The sequence below is a fragment of the Littorina saxatilis genome, linkage group LG5 (assembly GCF_037325665.1).
Source record: "Littorina saxatilis isolate snail1 linkage group LG5, US_GU_Lsax_2.0, whole genome shotgun sequence".
Taxonomy (NCBI): domain Eukaryota; kingdom Metazoa; phylum Mollusca; class Gastropoda; order Littorinimorpha; family Littorinidae; genus Littorina; species Littorina saxatilis.
The window spans coordinates 44,557,723-44,574,717 of NC_090249.1; the positions used below are offsets into that span (position 1 = coordinate 44,557,723).

General features: G+C 38.7%; 1 protein-coding gene across 1 annotated transcript; it reads right to left on the reverse strand.

Annotated features, from left to right (window-relative positions):
• Window positions 1-7,593: 7,593 nt before the first annotated feature.
• Window positions 7,594-15,606, reverse strand: LOC138967239 (uncharacterized). The gene is made up of 4 exons (XM_070339763.1): window positions 15,388-15,606; window positions 14,785-14,828; window positions 14,062-14,234; window positions 7,594-9,623 (listed from the first exon to the last, which is right to left on the reverse strand). The coding sequence occupies exons 2-4, from the start codon at window positions 14,792-14,794 to the stop codon at window positions 8,967-8,969; spliced, it is 840 nt and encodes a 279-aa protein (XP_070195864.1). The 5' UTR covers window positions 14,795-14,828; window positions 15,388-15,606; the 3' UTR covers window positions 7,594-8,966.
• Between the last annotated feature and the right edge of the window lie 1,389 nt (window positions 15,607-16,995).

Genomic DNA, 16,995 nt, shown 5'->3' on the forward strand with positions numbered 1-16,995 from the left:
GACGCTATTTCGCTTGAACGGTCAGAACTGGGAAAACACCATTTTGAAGTGAGTGCGGTCAGCATTGCAAACGCACAGGGTGGGTGGTGCCTTGCCGTTCTGTAAAGCGCCCACCGACAAAACTGGCTTTTCGGTATTTTTAAGATAAAAAGTGAAGTATCTGACAACATTTGAAGTGTCATTCTTCAGAATAAATCACGCTGGTATTGTTAGTTCCAATGTTTACTTTGTCTTGTTAATTTTTAGCGTGATAAAGAAAAAGGGTCCCTGCCTGAACGTTATAACATTAAGAGGGTCACCTAAAATCAGTCCTGATTTGGTCAACAAGCCATATTGTGCACTGGAATGGCAATACATCAATATAGTCACGCAGAACTCTGTTATCTATATGTCTCCAGAAAAGCATAAAAATGCACAATAGTCTTATCATAATATTTAGTCTTTGTGTGCAGTCAATTTGATGTAAGACGTACATCACGTTTAGATGACTGTAACGTCACTATTTTTAGTTTAGACAAATACAACGAGAATGAACGAACAACAAGAAAAGTAAATACCAAAAATTATCAGTTGAGGCTTCAAATGAAAAAGATTGGTTCATTACTGTGTATTTGCCTCGTGTTGTGATTCAGTAGAGCGCCGCATGTTTTCTGTGCTGTGAAGTTTGAATTAAACTTTCACATACAATCAGCTCAAGTGCCCAGTTGACTTTCAGTTAAGGTCGCCCTTTGGTTCACCGTCATAGACATTTAAAGCGCTATGAAGAGGATGTATTTTGTTTTCTTTTACATAGAGTCAATTTGTGTGTGTGTGTGTGTGTGTGTTGGTGTATGTGGGTGTATGTGGGTGTGTGTGTGCGCGCGCGCGCGTGTGTGTGTGTGTGTGTACACCGATCTCAACAAAACTACCCAACAGATTTTCAGGAAACTTTAAACGAAGTTCTTCCAGATGATTCCCCGAGACGATTTTTCCCCACACTTTTTAATTAGTGCCTTTAATGAAGTTGAGGCGGACAGCTAAAATCGAACCTTTGCTTACAGATTTTTAAAACTATTTAATGGTGTTCTCTATCATCTCCCGAATCCAAAAATATATGTACTCAAACTTTGTGTTTGGATTCAAATCAAACTAAAACAAGTCGTATAAAGCGAAATTACTACATTAAGTCAATCTGTCGAACCTACAGAATAAAAATAACAGAGCGCATTTTTTTCCACATCCAAATAATACAGCTTTGCCCCCCGCGTTCACGAAAAAAGTGTGCAGACAATGACAAACCAGCACAGCGCAGAAGCGCTTGCACTTAACAGGAGAACGCGCTTTTCTTTATTCTTTTTAACTTTCTGAGAGATCTTTCTTCATACCATTTTTTTTCTTCTCCGAAATGACAAAATCTGAACTTGTTATAATACTTCCAGTATAGGCTTATCCCCTACCTTCTGAACTGAATTCCCAGGAACCTGAAATATGTGCTCTGAGATGCGTGTCTGTGTGTGTTTTGAGCGATTTTAAGAATTCTGCCGAAAAGTGCTTTATGAAATTGTACATACGAATTCTTCGAGATTATATCCCCAGAGGGTTTTCTTATTGTTTATGTAAATATCTTTGATGACATCATATTCAGCTTTTAGTAACAATTAAGGAGGCATTGTGACGACGTCATTTTTGCTACCAAGTTGATTGAAACTTTGGTCAAACAATGTTTTGACAAAGCCTGGACTATTGGATGGCATTTCTTCAAGCTTGAATACTTTTAAAGATGATTGAAGAGGTTGATTGTCAATATTCTCAAAATCCTTATACTTTATTTTGATCATGATAATTTCCTAAATTAGAAAATATTTAATATATTTTATATTTACTCTTAAACTGTGCTCACGATTAAATAAAATTTGTTTTTGTCAGGTACAGCATACATGTTTTTTGGAGATGAGCGGTCCCTGTTTCGGACACGGTTTTATGTTAGCCAAGACGTATTACAACAGAATTTTAGTTTTGATCCTCTTGGCCAACAAATTCAGAATGTGTGTTGATATCGCCGAACACGACTCGTTTACTTTAATTATCATCTAAACTTTATTTTACATTTTATACGCTCTGTTTTTCCATGCGCTGTGCCATCATGTCTCCATTTCTTTCGCAAGAGGCTACTGTAAAGAACAAAAACTTGTTATGAATGCCACAAATTATGTATAACTGTACATGTGCTATAGTATGTATTCGGTTTGTGAGTTAAACAAAAATATCATTCCTTTTCTTTCAATTGTAGTGACTACTATAATTGATTTGATTTTATAACACATTTACAGCTGTCTCTGTTGCAGCTTTATGCTATTGCTGTTGTGTTCATTTTAGAATGTTTTTCTTGTACTATATAATTGATAAATAGAGTGGTCTGAGGGAAAACAATACTTTTTCATGTTATTAGTACGTCAGCGTGTTGTAAGGCTGAATAGAAATTAAAGCTTTTCAATAAAAACGAGTAAATGGATGTGTAGTTGGTGCGTATCTCTCTCTCTCTCTCTCTCTCTCTCTCTCTCTCTCTCTCTCTCTCTCTCTCTCTCTCTCTCTCTCTCTCTCTCTCTCTCTCTCTGTTAATCTCGCACACAGAGACCCCTCCCCCATCTCTCTCGCACACACACAAACACACACACACACACACACACGCGCGCGCGCGCGCGCAGACTGTCTTTGTCTGTTTGTCGGTCTCTCTCTCTCTCTCTCTCTCTCTCTCTCTCTCTCTCTCTCTCTCTCTCTCTCTCTCTCTCTCTCTCTCTCTCTCTCTCTCTCTCTCTTGTTGTATAAGTGTGTGTGGGGGTGGGTGTGTGTGTGTGTGTGCGTGTGTGTGTGTGTGTGTGTGTGTGTGTGTGTGTACAAACCATCAACTGCACACAAATCACATTTTCTCGTTTTTCATCATGTTGGTTGTGTGCAATTCAGGCGTAAATTTCAATGGACTTCCTCAGAGCGTTTGAATGCTGGATTGTGTTCACAGAGTAGCTACGAGTTACTGCACGGTTATTGCCAACAGACAACTTATAACAGTTTGTAGAGTCCACGTCATCAGTAGATTTGTCAGAAACTGTGCTTAAAATTCATCATTACTTTCTTTAATATTTGAATTAAAGTTAAACACAATTCTATACTCACAAAGACAAGGAGAGCACAAATAAAAGGTCAAATGTTTTCGCCCATGGAACGAACAAACAAACATGAAAATAAAATAAAAAGCAAAACCAACAGGCACAGAACCCAAAGGGGACGAACAAAACGAGGGTCAAGAATCATTCAAATGGAAAGCAGCATTGAGGGATGTAACAGTGTAATCAAAGAAAGAAATTACAGGGACAAAAAGTGGGTAGAAAATATCAAGGACGCGCACACATAACAGACTATCATGCACACACACTATGCTAATAAAAACTTACATGAACTATGCAGAACTAAATGATTTTCATTCTATCAACAAATCCTTTTCGCCCGTGCGAAGTGGGTTGAACAAGGAGAGAAGAACACACAGTATTTTCTCAACATTGAAAAGGCAAGAGCAAATGCGGAGATAATGGACAGTATACTGTGTGAATCTGGGGAAGTGATAACTGACAAGCGTGAAATTCTGAACGCACACAAGAATTAATATGCTGATTTGTACCAACAAAAAGTAACCGTTGAAAACATGGATGAAAAGGTGGATCAGTTTTTATCTGATGTGACAACATTTCAGATTTGCAGAAAAATGAGTGTGAAGGTTTGATAACTGAGGCTGAAGCTCTCGCTGCACTTAAACACATGAAATCTGGATCGGCCCCTGGGATTGATGGCATTACTGTAGAATTTGTGTGCATCAGAACATTGTCCCCGAGTACGCAGTAGGAGGGTCCAGCAGACTTTAATTGTGTGTGTGTGTGTGTGTATCTGTCTGTCTGTCTGTCTCGACTTAACAGCTTATTGCTGGGAAACTACTGGGCGCAGTTCGTTCAAAAGTTGATACACTAACTTGATAATAGGTCCGATTGATCGTATTAAAACTTCATAATGTTACCTGGGACCTAAATGCCCCAAAAACACAAAAGTTCTTGACGGTTGGACGAATTCAATCGGAGCGACAGCCAGCCATTGAGCTGATAGAACAGCCGAACGCGTGCGTCATGAAAAGATTGCGTATCGCATGCGAGACGAGCCAGCCAGCGGGTGGGGATTAATTTGGTCTCGGCAAAGAAACTACAGTGCAGGTTTGGTCTCGGTGAGACTGAAAGAGAGACAGAGAGCACGAGAGAGAGCCAGAGACTATAGAGTATACAGAGACTATATACTCTATTCACGACTTTTGTCAGTGATTCAAGGTGGTGGCTTGGTGGCCAAAGGGATCCGGGTTCGATTCCCGGCATGGGCGGTCTATTTTTTTTCTTTTTTTTTTTAATTCTTGTTTACTATTGTTTATTATGAACGTTTTAATGTTTTATTTTACTGTAATATTTTTTTTTTAATTGTGTAAAATAAATAAATAATATATATATTTTTTTTTAATCCAAGTGATCCGGGTTCGATTCCCGGCATGGGCGGTCTATTTTTTTTATTTTTTTTTTAATTCTTGTTTTACTCTAATAATTTTTTTAATTGTGTAAAATAAATAAATAAAAAAATTTTTTTTTTTTAATCCACGTGCACAAGACAAAAACGTTCATACTGGGGGAGCGTACTCGGGTCCAGCGCCAGCGTTTTTTATTAATCGCGTCTTTTAATGCAAGTTTTGACGATGGAAAATTGTCTTCCACGCAGCGCAAAGCTGTCATTACCCTAATACACAAGGGAAAGAATTTGCCTAAAAATGAGTTGAAGAATTGGAGACCCATTTCCCTTACAAACAGCGATTATAAACTGATAGCCAAGTGTTTGGCAAAAAGGTTAGGAAGCGTTATTGGTGATATTGTTCCGAAAGATCAAGTCGGATATATTAAAGGCAGAAAAGTGTCTACCATATTAAGGTTAATTGATGATGTCATCGACCAGTCACACGAGTTAAATCAACCTGGTCTAGTGGTCGCAATTGACTGTGTTCAAGCGTACGATAGTATTTCAAAAGAGTTTATTATAAAAGCCTTTCAAAAATTCGGGTTTGGGCCAGAATTTGTTCAATGGTGAATGTGTTATTGATCGACACGGTTAGCTCTGTCAGAGTATGTCTCTGGCTCTGTGCAGTATAGTTGATGGTTGTCTGATTTTTTTTATGTGAAAGCCGGGATTCGTCAAGGGTGCCCGTTTTCATGTTTTGCCTTTGTACTGGCCATTGAAATGTTGGCATCGAAAATAAGACAGAGTAGACGTATTAGAGGAATTTCGTTATGGAATAATGCTGATATTGCAACCGTTATTAAAATTGCTCTGTATGCAGACGATATCACCCTTTTTTTAAAGGATGAAATTGATATGTATTATGCACTTGAAATAATGAATGACTTTCTGTCTTTTCAGGTTTACGGATACATAAGAGAAAGTCTGAGGCGATGTGGTTGGGTAGTAGGAAACATTGTGATGAAACAATTTATAATTTTGTTTGGAAAAAAAAGTTGAAAACTTTGGGTGTATATTTTTGTAATAATAAGAGTGCTTCTTTGGTAGAAGGATAAGGAATATTAAGCGATTGATTTGCGCATGGGAGAAGCGAAATCTGAGCATTTTAGGGAAAATATGTATTGTGATAACGTTTTTAATTTCACAATTTGTGTATATTATGCAAGCGTTTGTATTACCTGACTGTGTTTTGAATGAAGTAAATACGTTATTGTTTAGATTTTTGTGGCCAAAAAGAGATTGTAATTGAAAAAGGTGGTCTAACAATGATCGATATTAGACAAATGCACATTTCTTTTTTATTACAATGGGTTTTACAACTGAGTAAATCAAATGAAAATGATAATTGGAGTTTCACGCCAAAGATGATGTATTTGCGTTTTGGAAAGCATTTTGAATGTTTCTTATCGAATGTAAAAAGTGCAAGATTTAAAGGGTTAGACCTAGTGAAATCACACTTTTGGAAAGCAGTGTTGAAGTATTGGCTGGATAATAACCACTATGATCGTGGTACAGTCGGACCGACTTTATTATGGAATAATGCATGCATAACGTATAGTGGCAAAGTTTTATTTTTTGAAAGTTGAATACAACGAGGTGTATTGGTATTAACTGGCATTGTACGTTCGGGAGACATATCATATCATGGTATATGTGATTTGATTGGAAATTCGCCAAACCAAAATTCTTGAATATAATGCTGTAAAAGCTGCTGTATCATTAGTTATGAGGAAAGATGTTGTAAATATGAGTGATGATGTTTGTATTGCCTTCCCACTGTTTAACGGAAAAAATGTGTCAAGTGCCAGAGAATATAGGAAAGAGATTATTAATATGAAAACAGATGTACCGTGTTCCGGAGGATTTTGGAAGCAAGAATAGAACTTAAATCTCTCTCGGTCTCGGGTTGTTGTTCTGCTGTATCAATTCCTTGGAGGTTGATTACATGGAATATAACCAGTGATTTACGAACTCATCAGAGACGATCTCTGAACAGATGCGGTAGAAATATTCAAGTAAGATGTACATTAGTCTTTATTTACTGTGTGATTGAGTGTTACATTCTTGATCCTGGACTTTTCAAGTCTAAAATCTTGTTATTGAATCGGATTCTGATCATGCTTGAAAAAACAACAAGTCGCGTAAGGCGAAAATACAATATTTAGTCAAGTAGCTGTCGAACTCACAGAATGAAACTGAACGCAATGCAACGCAGCAAGACCGTATACTCGTGGTCCACCGCTCACGGCATAGGCAGTGAAATTGACAAGAAGAGCGGGGTAGTGGTTACGCTATGCTGCATAGCACGCTTTTCTGTACCTCTCTTCGTTTTAACTTTCTGAGCGTGTTTTTAATCCAAACATATCATATCTATATATTTTTGGAATCAGGAACCGACAAGGAATAAGATGAAAGTGTTTTTAAATTGATTTCGAAAAAAAAAAATTGATAATAATTTTTATATATTTAATTTTCAGAGCTTGTTTTTAATCCGAATATAACATATTTATATGTTTTTGGAATCAGCAAATGATGGAGAATAAGATAAACGTAAATTTGGATCGTTTTATAATTTTTTATTTTTTTTTACAATTTTCCGATTTTTAATGACCAAAGTCATTAATTAATTTTTAAGCCACCAAGCTGAAATGCAATACCGAACCCCGGGCTTCGTCGAAGAGTACTTGACCAAAATTTCAACCAATTTGGTTGAAAAATGAGGGCGTGACAGTGCCGCCTCAACTTTCACGAAAAGCCGGATATGACGTCATCAAAGACATTTATCAAAAAAATGAAAAAAACGTTCCGAGATTTCATACCCAGGAACTCTCATGTCAAATTTCATAAAGATCGGTCCTGTAGTTTAGTCTGAATCGCTCTACACACACACACACACACACGCACGCACACACATACGCACATACACCACGACCCTCGTTTCGATTCCCCCTCGATGTTAAAATATTTAGTCAAAACTTGACTAAATATAAAAAGCAAGTCAACAACTCAGGTTTAACACAAAACAGTTACTTTGTTTATTTACAGAGTTTGCACTATAACAAGAGTGGTTTGAAGCTGTACATGAAAGAAACAGGTTAATAAGTGTATCACATTGTAAAGGTGGATTTCTTCCCGTGTAAACTACCATGCACACGGTAATTGGACAAATATCAAACAGCCTTGCTGCTTCTACAGCGAAGCGGGAAGTTTTCACCAAATGAAAGCCACACTCCTTCCCGCGATCGAAAGCAGTTCGACTCACCATTTCAGATCTGGCCAGGCTGTGCTATGGGATAAGACTATCCCTTATCTTGGACACAAAAATGAACAGCCTGAGTGCTCTCTGTGCGCAGACGGGTTTGTTGATGAATTAATTTTATAAATGCAACTAGCGGTTTTTGTGAGGAATTATTTCATTAAAAAACCCATCCCATTTCCCCCAGGCTTTTCAATTTTGGCATGTGTCCATTTTGAAGGATGGCATCATCCCAAATAAAAGCCTGACCCGATCTGAGACGGTAAGTCAAAGTTTTCACGGGAAGGAATGTGCCTTTGCAGAAAGCAGCCAGGTCGTAGGTTGCTGGCTTTCAATTGCAAGGATGCTCTCATATTCAATGTAAAAGCTTGGACAAATCTAGTGATATACGAACAGTACTTGAGATCATACTACATTTTCCACAGCAAAAACTAAAAAAATAGTCTTGCTCAATTCAAAGTGCAATTCTAACTTAATTTTTATTTGTTTGTACAGGTATTTTACCCACCTGATCTTGCAGACAGATGCATCCCTAGAGCATTTCAAAGGACTGCAAAGAGCAATTTCTCACATTGTCAGACATTAATATAACAGAGCATTGAAAATTGTTTGAACTTTGCAATTAATTTATCACACATGAATTTAATTTAAAATTCAATCTAGAATAATCATGCACATTCCCTATTCAAGGCAATTATAATGATTTTACTTATTTTCTTTTTCTTCAGTTATCTTGTTCTGCTAGTTATTACAAGTAAAACGAATAACATGCTCACCCAGAAAGTATTAGATTTCCTATAATTTAATTCTCGAATAATTGGCATTTCACCACTTTATTTGAAACAGACCTAAACACCCACAATTCTCAGGGAAAAATGCATCAAGTGAAATCTACATCTTTTCAATAATGACAAAAAAATGTTATTCTTCATCTTCATATTGTATATGCGCGATATAAGCCTCATATATTGATTGATAAATTATCATTTTGACTGTTCCAAACGCACACTAAAGTAGACTATTATAGGGTTCTTGTTATAGGGTACCTTGTCAAAATGTTCTTGATAACGATGATGCTATTTGAAGAAACATTCCAGACATATGTGTCAAGGTCGGGGTGCTCGTGATCGTCAGGACTCTACAGAATAGCGCAAAGGCTGACATGGACGTCTACCTTGTGAGTGTTGATGGCTTCCATGACATGAGAAATGGCTTTTTTCAGTGCTTCGTCCTTTTCATCGGCCTGGGCTATTGCTTGGCGGACCTGAAAGCGTGCTTCCTCAACTGGAATATTCTTGTTTCTGGCAATCTCTTGGGATTCGTTGATGATGATTGTTTCAATGTCTCTCTGTAATTTGCTTGACAGGTAAGTAAAATCTGGCATGCAAGCCTCCCGAACTTTTTGAAGGAGAGCCTCCAGCTGCTTCCTATTTTCGAGACCGGTTAACGTTGCTTTGTTGTTGAAGAGAACATACCTCATTTTAGCATCCTCCATCATCTCCCTTAATTCCGCGATTTCTTGTTGTATTTGAGCCTCGAAGTCAATATTGTCTTGCTTGATAGAGTCTCCCCCGGTGAAAACCAGTATGATACGAGAAGCCAGATCTTGCTTGTCGATGAGTTTTTTTGCTTCTCTATAGGCGTTGACGATGTCTTTTGAATAGCGTTCCTTGGCACTCATCACAACCAGTACAGCATGGGGCCCTGGGGACGTTGTGGTCAGACATTGAGCGATGGACTTGTGGATGGATTCATCAGATCGGTGCTTGTCACAAAAACCTGGCGTGTCCACAACCTGCAGGAACAGAGAGGTCCTGATTGTTACAGAAAGCTATATTTGCGTGTATGCCCGCGGCTCAATTGAGAAGGCTTGGTGACATGCACGGATCCGTTTTGTTTTAATTGGGAGTGGTCGAATATGATTTTCTGTAGATCACTATGATATTGAGTGTGATCGTCATTGACATTTGTCGCCTTACATGTGGTAAATAATACATTTTCCTCTGTGTATAAATGGATAGAAAGTATCAATATATCATGTTATTAACGTACAAACTGTATGTAGAATATTATCCAGGATGATCATAGTCGTACAAAAAGACCATCATTAATGTAGTCTTCTCGTTCGCTAATTTAGTGATAAAAGCGTTATAAAACAATATAGCTATTCTGATAGACACGTGGGGGGAATTCGGGGGCTGTGATTGGATGGTCTCACACATCCCTTTTCCGACCATCAAAGGATAACGGAAGTTGACAATAACGAAGACGCATGGTTCCGGTTTCTTCGACGTGTATAAAGTACACGCATACCTCGCCAGGTTTGTTTCTGTGACTGGTCGACAGACGATGCCATTTGCTTTTCTTTCTTTTTTTTGTTGCTTTCCGTACATGAAATACATTACGTGTAAAATCCAGTTCTTCAACAGGCAACAAACTTTGCATAGTTCAAGAAGCTGCAATCTGAAGCGACTTATCTCTGATTCTAGCAGACGGTCTTTCCAATGTTTAGCACATAATCAGCAAACTCTCCTGTATCCATGGAACGTCCATTGTGTAGTGCAATGTTAAAATGAAGTTACCAGTCTGAAACATGTACCGGTAGTCGTTGACTTTCTTCTGAGACAATCCTTGTTCTCTTTTCATCTACTGATTTGCCGCAATCTTCATCACGCGAATCCCCAACATAAGTCAGACTTTCGAACATAGAAAATACCTCCAATACATGTCCGTGGGTTTTTCAATGTTCGGTGATTTCCGTGGATACATGCGCAAAGGGATATGCGCATTAAACCGTCGTCTGCAATCGACGATTGGTAGTTGTTTCTGACAAAAACATGATTTTAACACAGAATATAATGTCAGAATAGCTATTGTGTTTTCAGCATAGTAATAGGGTCCGATATTTAGACTCGAACAAGTATAATGCGACTCGTCTTCGACTTGTCGGCATTATACTTGTCTTGTCTAAATATCGGACCCTATTGCTACGCTGAAAACACAATAGCTGTTAATAACCCCGGGACAAATCATTTCCAGACTGACTGACTATTAGGGTTTAACGTCCTCTTAGACCAACTGGTAGGCCTATATTGGGACAGGTATTGGTAATACGCTGAAGATATGGTGTGATACTTTGATTCGAACAAGCCCGCTGTGGCTGTCTTCTTCGACACACCAGCTTTGGGTTTGTCTCGTCAAAGTATTCAAATACGATCATGATAATCAGAGACGAGAGACGATGCATGCGTGTCTTCGTGTTTTCCAAGCCCTGAGACTTTCGCTGTGAACGTGGGATCTGTTTCGTGCGCATGTGTGCACACGGGGGTGTTCGGACACCGAAGTGAGTCTGCACAAAGTTGACTCCGAGAAATAAATCTCTCGCCGAACGTGGGGATCGAACCCACGCTGATAGCGACCAACTGGCTACAAAGCCAACGCGCTACCAACTGAGCTACGTCTCCGCCCGTCATTTCCTACGTCATTTCCAAAGTTCATTTATTCAGAGAAAATACTTCATGACTTGCTGTGTCATACCAGGTTTGCACGATTATCTTTTTCTTGAATACTGAAATGCGAGCAAAAGCGAGCTTTTCAACATTTGAAAAAAAGCAAACAGTGTGAGTCTGGTATGACACAGCAAGTCATGTAGTATTTTCTTTTTTCAACATTCTGTACTTGTGTGCCTTTATATTCAAACATCCATGAGTCGACGGTCCAAATTGACGACGCGTCCAATGGAACATCCATCTCTCCCAAAGCCTGGTGAAGTCTTTGATGTTAAAGCAAAAAGACGTCACTGTAGATATTATAGCTAACGTGTGGGTTCTGAAAATTATTCCAGAGGAAACAAGAATTAAGCGCAAAATTGTTTTGAAAATGACGTTTGTCTCGTAGACTTTTTACTCAAGATCAGTGGAAAACTAGGGTCCTTGCAAGACTGGTTTGACACGACCTCATTTACATGAAATACCAACATGTGAGTGTATGGGATAGTTCTGTCATAACTGGTCACTCTCATGAATGTAGGATACATAGAGATTACGCAATGTTCTATTTTTAACTCACAGTGGGAACCCCACGCGACTTTCTTTGTTCAGTCGGGCACTTACGGGGATCGAGGCTTGCCAAGACCCCCTCAGTTCCCGCTAAACAAAGAAGGTCGCGAGGGATTCCCAACGTGAGTTTCAATGGAATATTGTGTAATTCGTTTAGTACACTTTTTGTAGTTAGGAGTCTGTGTGGTGTTTTTTTTCTCAATGCCAAATCTTTGTACATCCCATGCAGGGCTTCGGAAAGTTGTTGTCACCAATACCAAGGTTGCTCTCTTCAGTGAGAAAACGGGTTTGTGTCGCGCGAAGTTTACGTTCACAAGTCGTGAAAACCGGCACGGTTGGCCTAGTGGTAAGGCGTCCGCCCCGAGATCGGGAGGTCGTGGGTTTGAACCCCGGTGTCCGGTGTCAGAATAATGTGACTGGGCTAGACATGAAGCCTGTGCTGCGACTTATGTCTTGTGTGTGGCGCACGTTATATGTCAAAGCAGCACCGCCCTGATATGGTTCTTCGTGGTCCGCTGGGCGTTAAGCAAACAAACAAACAAACAAACAAGTCGTGAAAGTATGCAGAAAACCTGATGTAAAGTAAAAAGAAACAATCTTACTGCACGTAGGGATAACGATGTAGAAAGTGGCAAGAACTGTGTGTTGTTCGATGCAGCCGACAGACTTTTACCGTTCAAAGCTTTTCTGTGTGAATTTCTGTTGCAAACAGGCATAATGTTAGAATCTTAAACGAAATGAGGCAGAGCGTTGTTTAGAGATCAAATAACCAAAGGGAAGTAAGCGATCTATATGTATACGACATGTGTAATGGAGTAAGCGAGAGTTATACGGAACCTTTCTCCTTACACCTACTGAGAGAATAACAAGTCGCGTAAGGCGAAAATACAACATTTAGTCAAGTAGCTGTCGAACTCACAGAATGAAACTGAACACAATGCAATTTTTCAGCAAGACCGTTTTCTCGTAGCATCGTCAGTCCACCGCTCATGGCAAAGGCAGTGAAATTGACAAGAAGAGCGGTTTGGTTGTTGCGATGAGAAGGATAGCACGCTTTTCTGTACCTCTCTTCGTTTTAACTTTCTGAGCGTGTTTTTAATCCAAACATATCATATCTATATGTTTTTGGAATCAGGAACCGACAAGGAATAAGATGAAAGTGTTTTTAAATTGATTTCGAAAATTTAATTTTGATAATAATTTTTATATTTTTAATTTTCAGAGCTTGTTTTTATCCAAATATAACAGATTTATATGTTTTTGGAATTAGAAAATGATGGAGAATAAGATAAACGTAAATTTGGATCGTTTGAAAAATTTATTTTTTTTACAATTTTCAGCTTTTTAATGACCAAAGTCATTAATTAATTTGTAAGCCACCAATCTGAAATGCAAAACCGAAGTCCGGGTTTTGTCGAAGATTACTTGACCAAAATTTCAACCAATTTGGTTGAAAAATGAGAGCGTGACAGTGCCGCCTCAACTTTCACGAAAAGCCGGATATGACGTCATCAAAGACATTTATCCAAAAAATGAAAAAAACCGTCTGGAGATACCATACTCAGGATCTCTCATGTCAAGTTTCATAAAGATCGGTCCAGTAGTTTTCTCTGAATCGCTCTACACACACACACACACACACACACACACACACACACACACACACCATATGACCCTCGTCTCGATTCCCCCCTCTAAATGTAAAAAGCATTGACATGAACAAGTGACTTTCATCCTTGATGAAAGTCGATGGGATGAATCGGTGAAAAATCTTCTTTTATTTGGGGTGCATTTTTGTTTCCACACATTGGTAATTGGAGATTCATGCGCAGCTAAAACCTGAACGTAAATTGAATTGTGACAACCAATGCGCATGCTCTGATAATCACACAATGGTTTAGCTCTTCAAAGTTCATGCTCAGAAAGTTACAGCATGGTTTCCCCGGTTTTTCCAAAGCTTTATACCACCTTTTACCTATATGGAAATTTCAAATGACGCGTTTGACCATATGGAAAACAAATTGCAGTCAAAGAGTGTACTAAAGTATCAACAGACACACACAAATAGGACGTTACCATACTGATTGCTCAAAATGTGTCCTCGCCCAAACCCAACCCGCATGTCCTGACTGAAAGCTCAACATGAGTGATCAAAATAACAATGCGTTATTTTACCTCCAGCTTTATTTTGTCTCTTGTTGCTCTTCCCAAATCACATTTGTCAGTTTTTCCTTCCCATCCACAGGAAGACTTGAAGGCTTGCTTGCCCAAAATAGCATTCCCAAGAGAACTTTTGCCGTGGCCTGTCTTTCCAATGAGCAACAGTCTGAACTCTTCTGTCGAAGCACCTTCAGACAATCATTATAGTGACATGAAATTGACATGTTTCACAAAAACAACGAATCAGAAACTCTCTCTCTCTCTCTCTCTCTCTCTCTCTCTCTCTCTCTCTCTCTCTCTCTCTCTCTCTCTCTCTCTCTCTCTCTCTTTCTCTCTCTCTCTCTCTCTCTCTCTCTCTCTCTCTCTCTCTCTCTCTCTCTCTCTCTCTCTCTCTCTCTCTCTCTCTCTCTCTCTCTCTCTGTAAATACTATGCATAACGATCTATATGTTCCAGATGTAGCCAAGACAGGCTGTGAGGCTAGGCTGTGCATAACACCTCTATCCGTATGTATTTAAGATCAATCAGTCAGTTTCTCTGTCTGTCTGTCTGTCTGCCTGTCTGTCTGTCTGTCTGTCTGTCTGTCTGTCTGTCTCTCTCTCTCTCTCTTTCTCACTCTCACTCTCTCTCTATCTCTCTCTCTCTATCTCTCTCTCTCTCACTCTCTCTCTCTCTCTCTCTCTCTCTCTCTCTCTCTCTCTCTCTCTGTCACACACACACACACTAATAAATGTAATTACCTTGGCCCATGATTAGAGCTTATATACGACTCTTTTATATGGCACTGTAAAAAGTAAACAGATACAGAAATATTACATAAATCAAATAATCAAATAATAAATATTTATGAAACATCACTCAATTAAAACAAATCAATTTCGACAAACCCTTCCCCCACTCCCACTACTATCCGTGTAGGTACACACAAACAATTTAACAACGCACTTTTCAGCGGAGATACAGAACATAGTGCATTGACCATGGCTTTCGATTGATAGCATCAAGACGGAACGAGAGAGTGTTTGAAATTAGAGATTCGGAAGTGAGAACAATAAATAACAAACAAAGACAAAGACATAAACATACTCACAGACGCAATGCACATGAGCCAAGCAAGCAGTACAAAATTAAAGAAAAACAATAACAACAGAAAAATACTTGAACAAACGGCTTCACACAAAAGAAAAAAAGCTGGATTATGGTAATATTTGTTTTTAAACAAACAATGCTATAGTGGTATGCTCTGATTTAATAACTGTAGCGCGAGTATGATGCGTAGTTTCTTTAATTGGAAAAGAAGAAGAAGAACAACAACAACAAAATATTTGAGAGACATAGCTTACATGGTTCCTGGATATGATTAAAACCTTATGACAACCTCCAAAGCGCACTGCCTTTCTTTAAGACGTGTTCGATCCTCTAATAATCTCTGAGACTAACAAGATAAAATTATTCGAAAAACGCAGCCAACGCCGTTAACTGAACGCGACCATGCAGCGATTCACACAAAATATAGCCAGCGAATTTAAGCCCATGTCATGGCAAGCTGAGATATTCCTTGTGTCCTTATCTGTACACCTTGATTTATCTATGTTCTATACGCAAGTACAACACCGCGTTGGTATTCACTTATTGTTAACAATGCGTGCACGTAAACTCAGGTCCCGTCGCGATATAACCCTTCGTGGTTGAAAACGACGCCAAATAAAAAATAAGTCGCGTAAGGCGAACATACAACATTTAGTTAAGTAGCTGTCGAACTCACAGAATGAAACTGAACGCACTGCAATATTTAAGCAAGACCGTATACTCGTAGCATCGTCAGTCCACCGCTTGTGGCAAAGGCAGTGAAATTGACAAGAAGAGCGGGGTAGTAGTTGCGCTAAGAAGGATAGCACGCTTTTCTGTACCTCTCTTCGTTTTAACTTTCTGAGCGTGTTTTTAATCCAAACATATCATATCTATATGTTTTTGGAATCAGGAACCGACAAGGAATAAGATGAAAGTGTTTTTAAATTGATTTGGAGAGTTTAATTTTGATAATAATTTTTATATTTTTAATTTTCAGAGCTTGTTTTTAATCCAAATATAACATATTTATATGTTTTTGGAATCAGAAAATGATGGAAAATAAGATGAACGTAAATTTAGATCGTTTTATAAAAAAAAAAATTTTTTTTTACAACTTTCAGATTTTTAATGACCAAAGTCATAAATTAATTTTTAAGCCACCAAGCTGAAATGCAATACTGCAGTCCGATCTTCGTCGAAGATTACTTGACCAAAATTTCAACCAATTTGGTTGAAAAATGAGAGCGTGACAGTGCCGCCTCAACTTTCACGAAAAGCCGGATATGACGTCATCAAAGACATTTATTAAAAAAATGAAAAAAACCGTATGGGGATATCCAACCCAGGAACTCTCATGTCAAATTTCATAAAGATCGGTTTAGTAGTTTGGTCTGAATCGCTCTACACGCACGCACACACGCACGCACACACACACACACACACACACACACACACACACACACACACACACACACACACACACACACACACACATACACCACACCCTCGTTTCGATTCCCCCTCTATGTTAAAACATTTAGTCAAAACTTGACTAAATGTAAAAAGAAAGTAAACTCGGGTTGCCAAGACCCTTTCGATCCGTGTGAACAGATACGTCCACACCAATATTAGGCAGTAAACAGTGTCGCTTCTTAAAAGGTACCTTACTTCTTGAGAAGACCGTTGATCAAGCCATATTACCCCCAAACCCTTCAATGCGCTATGGGCACTCTTCAACAAGGAAAAGAACAAAACAAGACACAGTACAGGAAAAGAGCACGAAAGAAAGATGAAAATAAACAAATAAACCAGATCAAAAGCAAATAAACCCTTTTTTAAATAGGCTTTTTAATAGTAATATTCATTTTTGGATCAGTTTC

Excerpts from the sequence above, each read along its gene's own strand:
- LOC138967239 (XM_070339763.1), bottom strand. Across the intron at positions 9,624-14,061 it reads GAGACAAAATAAAGCTGGAG|GTTGTGGACACGCCAGGTTT; the intron begins GTAAAATAACGC and ends CTGTTCCTGCAG.